The following is a 6,986-nucleotide window of genomic DNA, read 5'->3' as shown; positions in this document are numbered from 1 at the left end:
AGAGAGAGAGAGAGAGAGAGAGAGAGAGAGAGAGAGAGAGAGAGAGAATATATCAACGGAATGTTCCTCTGCTCCTCCTACTTTGGATAACATCTGCACAGGAAGAGTGATTAGAGCCCCTGTCACCAGACACTGCTTCTTAGACATCAAAACTATGAATCCAGGATCACTGGGAGCCTTCTTATTTTTAAAGAGAAACGTAATGTGAATATCTTGTGCGCTTCATGTTTTAAATCCATAACAGTGACTGTACAAGATTCCTCCTATAACAGTCCCCAACCAAAGCAAGAGATGTTCTAAACACTCAGGGAGTTTTATTTGTTTGTGAGGTCCTGTGAGATGGATCCCTGGGCAAATAAACACTCCTAAGACAGGGTCTTGATATGCAGTCCAAACTGGCCTAGAACTCACCACCCTCCCTCCCTCTGAGGACGGGATCTCAGGGATGTACCACACCTGACTTTTTAATGTAAAGTTCTTATATTTATAAATATGGAGATTAGATCATCTACTTCCCCACAATACTTTGCAAAGTGACTGATATCTAAGAATTATGAATAAAAATATTAAAGATACAAAAATGTGAAGATACTCAAAATGGTAAAAGCTTTTTGTATGATTGGCTTTGGATTTGTTTTTGGTATTTGGAACTGAACCCAGACACTCATGCATGTACAGTAAACATATGCTCCAACACTGTGCAACAAATCCAGCCCCTGGTCCTAATATTTGTTTCATTTCCAATTTTATTTATGGAGTCAGAAAGCTGGGTGAGCTATGGGATTCTGTCTCAGGAGATCCCGGAAGCAAGGCTGGTCCTGATAAGCGTCTATCCATTCACCTCCACCATCTACTTCCCCACAAAAGCAATCCAAAGTACAGTGCTTTGGCATGACAAAATTAAAAAGAAAAAACATAATCGCACGAATCTGGAAAGATGGAAACACAAGAATCACACGGTGATTGTACATCAGACAAGCCTCGGACAAACAGAGCATAAGGCTAAAGACGCACTTTCCTCAAAGTGGATCTAGTCAGTGAAACCAGTACTCAATGGAAGAAAGATTACTGACCAGAGATCATAGCCAAAGGGAATCAGTGGGGTGGGGTGGAGTGTTGGAGATGAAGTTTATCAGAAATCTTTTTCACCGTTATGTTCTTTGGTAGGGGTGGGGGGGTGGCTAGGTTTGGAAGCATCTCAAATCTGCCAACGTAGTTCAACACAAACATCTCTCTGTTTGCACTTCTTTTCCACGAATCATCATCACTGCACAATTACACCAAGAACTTCTCTAAGTACCACAGAAACATGCCAGTGAGCTGTACTTGAAGTCACCTGAGAATCTCTGAAGCTACCTTCCAAGCTTCTGCTGTTGTAGACCTTGGACAGACCACTCCCTAAAGCCTATGTGGTTATCTCAAGAACATGCTCTTCCTGTCCTATGCTTTATGAACAGGTCAGTGTGTATACAGTGCAGAATCTGATCTTTCTGGGTAAACAGCATAGCTGAACTGTAACACTCTTGCCACCAGCCCAGTTTGTTGAATACTGCTTAGTCACCTGAAGAGGTAGTGACCTTAAGGAGTTCCCTTCCCTGTCCTAGGCCCATCCCAACACCCAAAGCAGCTGCTAAGTCAACCACCATGCAGAGACTCACTTACACTGATAGTTAGCTCAAATGATGTCAATATAAAGAAAATTCTTAAACCACAAACTTTATGACAACTGAAATAAGAAATAAGCAGATCTGGGGGCTGGAGAGTTAGCCATCAGCAATTAGGAGCATTGGCTTCTCTTCCAGAGGACCCAGGTTCAATTCCCAGCACCTACATGACAGTTTACAACTGTCTCTAGCTCCAGTTTCAGGGTGTCTGGCACCCTTATACCAACGTAAATTCAGGCAAAACACCAATGCACATGAAATAAAAATAAATAAAAGTTTTAAAAGTTAACAACAACAAAACAACAACAACAACAAGAAGAACAGATCTGACCGAATTCCATTAGGCCTAAGACAGAGACAGCCGCAATCTCTTTCCCTCCCAGCTGGAAAAGGCTAGAACTACTTCAAAGGCTGAAGAGTCACTAACCAATGCCCTCTCTTGGGATCACAAAGCAACATGCCTGATCTAAAGGCAGTCTGAGATGGAAGTTTAGGCTATAAGAAAGATTTAGAACTCAAGAGCCAGCCACACAGCAGAAAGATTTATTTGTTTCCACTCAATGATTTCTAAAAGATTAAAAATTTTACAACAGCTTTGTTTGCATTGGTCAAACTTCTATGTAATTCTTATAGTGAGCAACATTTGAAATGTGCATAGGCCCACCAGGTCAGGTTTTATTTTATGCTGTGTTCAAAGTTTGCTTCCCAACCAGTCAAGTTTACATACATAGATCTCTCTGCATGCCTCCCTTAGCACCAGCTAGTATCACCTCTGGTAAAAGTCTTAATGTATGCATGATTTTAGTGCTATTCTTAAGCCAATTAAAAAAAAAAAAAACTTCTAACAATGAAAACTGTTAACCACCAAGAAGAATTTCAACACTTACTTGACAATGTCAGATGAGCTTTCTGACTAAGAATGGCCCCATATTTGTTCACTGCCAAGCACTGATAAAATCCTTCATCGGTTTGCTCTCCCCGCCTGCCTTCCACCTCACTGATGTATAAGGAGCCATTAGATAGAACCTGGATCCGTTTATTTTCAGACAATTTTGCTCCATTTTTCAACCATGTGACCTTAATGGGACCTTCTCCATGTGCCTGGCAATCTAAAAAGACTGGGTCTTTCCTTGTGACTGTTGTATCCTGTGGTTCTTTCATGAAAAACAGTTCGTTAAAGCTCCACACTCCTGCAAAGGAAAAAAGGGAGAAAGGTATATCCAGAATTACAGGTATAAAATCACACAACTGTAAAACACATATTCGTGGTAAAAGGTAAGTTTCTCTAGCCATAATCATCAACTTCCAAAGACCTTAATAACTACAGATACTACCAACAACTCAAAACATGGGAAGATTCTAATACCTTCTATGCAGCCTAAAAATTTGGTTCTCAGGTTTCTTGCCAGAGACCCAAAATCATCAGAACCTACTAACACAAGCTGTTGGCTACTTTTACAAGCTTGTCAAAAAGATCTTGAACAGGGTTAAGTCATAAAAGTCTAATTTTACAAGAAATCATTAGCCAAACTCCAACTCTGTGAACAAGCGAGTTTATTTCCTTGTCTCTTGAAGTGTTTTTGGGAAACCCAGAACCTACGCTGTTGGGAAGTACGTTTATCTTTTGTGACAAATTACAAGTTTGCATTTTTTTCTTCCTATCTGCCCTTTTACAGCAGGGATGCTGTCTCCTCTCCTTAAAAGAAATCCATTTACTTCATTTCTGCCAAGCCAGCTAGGTATTTAAAGGGCACACAATAGACTTTGAAAAGTTGGTAACTTGCCGCTTGTACTCAGTGGGTGATCGGATTAGGAAACCTTTATTTCACTTTTTTAGTGCTACCAACTGTTGGAAAAAAATGCGTGACTAATTGGTCCTTACTGTCTAAGAGGGATAGGAGATTGCTTAATCAGCCAATACACATTTTTATCAGAGCAGAGGAAATGCTTTATCCAAGCATACACAAGCCGCAGGTCCCCCAGAATAAAGCATTCGTTGCCTCCTGTCATCAGAGCAAAAGCACGATTATCTGAGCCGGCAAAAAATTAGGGATCTTGGAGGGAGATTTTTTTTTTTTTTTAAACACTTCTTCTGGTCAGTTCGAAGCCCTGGTTACAAATACCCAGCAATGATTTATCTGTTTCTGATCAAGACAGATCCTGAAAACCTCAGAGTCTGGGACTCCAGACTTCCCCTAAGATCTGCCCCAGGCAGCTACCCCAACAGCCCCGTGAGCATGCACCTCTCCGGAAGACGCCCATTGTGTTTCTGAGCCGCATCCTATTTTGATCCTTTCTCTTGCTAACTAAAACTAACTCGCCAGAAAAAAAGAAAGAAAGAAAGAGAAGGAAAGAAAGAGAGAAAGAAAAGAGGAAAAGAGGAGAGGAGAAAAAGAGGAGGGGGGGAAGAAACCAGTGATTTTTAACTTACAAATGAATAACTCAAGCTCCTCTGGTCAAAGACTCTCCTTTCTTTAATATTCACTTTACATTTTTCTGTCTTTGAAGAAACCAAGATTGCAGAAAGAGAAATAAATTTATGTGAGTTCGTGCAAGGTTAATCTGGAGGTTTCAGGGACCTCCAGCCGGTACCCCAAAGACCTATGCAGAAAGTACGTTCTATCCAGACACCTTTCTCCCTGCCTCTTTTGTAGCACAAATGGGCCGTACAACTTCCAAGCTCCTTCTCTTTGCAATTTCATCCTCCCATCTCCTCGCTCAGTTTGGAGCTGAGAAAACGCTCGGCTAACGTGAGACCTGGAGGAACCCCACTGCAAACCCTGGAAACGGCGCGCAATCGCGGCGCCCCCCTGCGTGGCGAGGCTGCCACTCAGGAAACAATATAAATAAAACCACGTGCGGCCGCGGCCCGGGAGGCAGCGCGGAACCCCCAGCTGGCCGTAGCTCGGACAATGGCATGAGCAGGGCTAGTGGTCAGCGGCTTCAGGAAGACTCGGCCTCGGAGCGCTCGGAGAGTGCATCCAGAGAGAACCCTGGCCGGCCCCACCACCCGGGGCATCTCGGCCCGTCCCCCTCCCCGCGCACGGTCGCGCACACTCGCATGGGGAGCGCGCCCACCTGGAACCGAGCCGAACGGCGGCAGTAGCAGCAACAGCAGCAGGGGCAGCATCCCCGGGCGCACGGGAGGCGCCATTCAGCGGGGCTGCGCAGGCATGCTCCGGGGCTGTTCGCCCGCGCCCGCTGCTCCCGCTGCTCTCCTGGACCCGCAGCTCCTGCTGCAACCCCCTGCTCCGGCGTGGCGAGGCAACGTAGGCGCACGGAGCCCCGCGAGTGCGACAAGCCGCGGGGACCACGCGCGCCGCGTCCAGCCAGGGGCGGAGGGAGGCTGTAGAGGGCGGCGCAGTGGACAGCCTGGCCGGCCGGGGACTACTTTCTACATCTGGCCCCTGGGCCCCGCACGGCGAGGTCGGCGCTGCTGGCGGAGGGACACGCTGAGATCGCCTGGGCGACCCCAGGGACAGGGGGAGGGCCCCGCCGGACAATGCACCTGGGGGTCAAGCCCCCGCCCCTCGGCCTGCGCGCCACGGCCGGCCACCAGGCCACAAAGGCCAATCCTCCTGGCCGCGGCCAGCCCCCCAGGGCCCTTCTCCCTCCTTCGGACCAGTTGAAGATTCTGCACGGAGGAGGGGGCTGGGGTGGAGGGATGGTGTTGAGAGATGTGGAAAGGCCGGAGACTTCTCCCCTGATGGCACCCTGCCCATCCCCCTGCCTTGCTCACCCGCCCAGGCCCTTTTCAGGGAAGTCCAGTTCCCACTTCTGAGGCATGTCAGCGCCCCTGGAGGCATCCTATTCCGACAACCCCCACACCCCAACTACCACCCACATTTGGAGACTGTTCTTATATTCTCTGATCTCATCAGATACAGCCGTGGCTTCAAAATCATCTTAGAGAGCCCTAAAATTAGCAGTTACTTTGGGACTCCTCCCAAAGTTTTAACTCTGCTTAAAGTTAATTAAGTTTTTAATGTGTGAGAACTAAGCGCAGAAAGGTCCCTATTCTGAGAGTAGAGGTGAGATGGGGGCTGTCCAGAGCTTGCTGTGAGAGGCCAGACTTTGGTGGGTTACCTGCTTAGAAGTTAGGCTGATGAAAGAAGACACCAACGATGGGAATTTGTTTACATCTCTTGAAATTAATTAAGGATAACTCAGAGGCGTCGAAACGTACATTTAAAGAGGGCGGGCTAACAGGGGGTGGGGGGGGAGCGGATACCGTATGGAGCCCACAAAGCCTTTACACGTGGATTAGCGTTTGCTAATCCCGATCTAAATCTTTGGCACATGACGAGGGCACAGGCTAAAAGCTAACTTTAATTAAAGCCGCTGACGGAAATCTAGCTTTTGTCACTAACTGCCTTTAGCGAGTTCCAGGAATCATCCCGATTGCTGGGGGGGGGTGGGGAGTGAGAGAGGGGAGCGTGGTTTTGGAAATCCGTTACGACTCCCGCATTACTTACCCTAAAACTTACTTAACAAAAGTCAATCTACTTTACAATTTCATTTTAACCCCTTGTAAAACAACAGTACCCTTGGCTCTGTTGCGTCCAAACTCGTCTTATAATTTAGATGAGTTTGAACAATTTCTAAACCTCATAATATAAATGAGAAAGAAAAATGAAATGTAACTGTTGACTTTTAAATTACATTTTTGTTTGAGTTGTTTTGAAACAGGGTCTCATTTTGCAGTCCACCCAGACATGGACCTCACTTGTATGTGGTCTAGGCTGGCATAGGCTCGAGCTAGCATTCCCAGACTGGCTAGATTTTTCTTTATTATATGATTATTTTCTCCTCCCTCTGGACTTCCTGTTCTCAGTCCCAACTGATCCCAAGCGTTCCTATTTCCTGGATAAGATGTGTTAATAAGATGTTTTTATTCAGTTACAGCCAGGGACCTTTAATGACTTGGGACATGGTGTTGCTTTGAGGACTAGTATTTGCATTGAAACAAAATGAAGAAAGATGATGTAATACAACATGCTGAACCAAGTTGAACGTGTATTTACTGCACCACACTGGACAGGAGTAGAGTTTCTCGGGCCATGTATATTATGCCATAGTGTAAGATTTGTGGTCTACTCGGAAGTTTTGATATGTATTCATTGGCCTCCCGTGATAAACTGTGAGGTTGATAGAGAAGTTGAGAGGAAAGAGCTTATTTTATCTCACGGTAACAATCCATCACTGAGGGAAGTCAGAGCAGGAACCTGGAGGCAGGAAGCAAAGACCATTAAGAAGTACTATTTCCTGGCTTGTGGAGAGATGGGGGGAGAGAGAGAGAGAGAGAGAGAGAGAGAGAGAGAG

The 6,986-nt window shown here is 45.9% G+C and overlaps 1 protein-coding gene across 1 annotated transcript in view; it reads right to left on the bottom strand.

Annotated features, from left to right (window-relative positions):
- Positions 1–4,818, bottom strand: part of Prtg (protogenin) — a 103,003-nt gene extending 98,185 nt beyond the window's left edge. The window contains exons 1-2 of the mRNA XM_028771411.1: positions 4,743–4,818; positions 2,552–2,854 (exon numbers count right to left, since the gene is read on the bottom strand). Coding sequence (XP_028627244.1) covers positions 2,552–2,854; positions 4,743–4,818 — 379 coding nt within the window. The remainder of the gene's footprint in view (positions 1–2,551; positions 2,855–4,742) is intronic.
- Between the last annotated feature and the right edge of the window lie 2,168 nt (positions 4,819–6,986).

Source organism: Grammomys surdaster, unplaced genomic scaffold, assembly GCF_004785775.1.
Source record: "Grammomys surdaster isolate TR1022 unplaced genomic scaffold, NIH_TR_1.0 206, whole genome shotgun sequence".
In the NCBI taxonomy this organism is placed as follows: domain Eukaryota; kingdom Metazoa; phylum Chordata; class Mammalia; order Rodentia; family Muridae; genus Grammomys; species Grammomys surdaster.
Note: the sequence above shows the minus strand (reverse complement) of the source record. Positions and strands in the feature narration are given on the sequence as shown.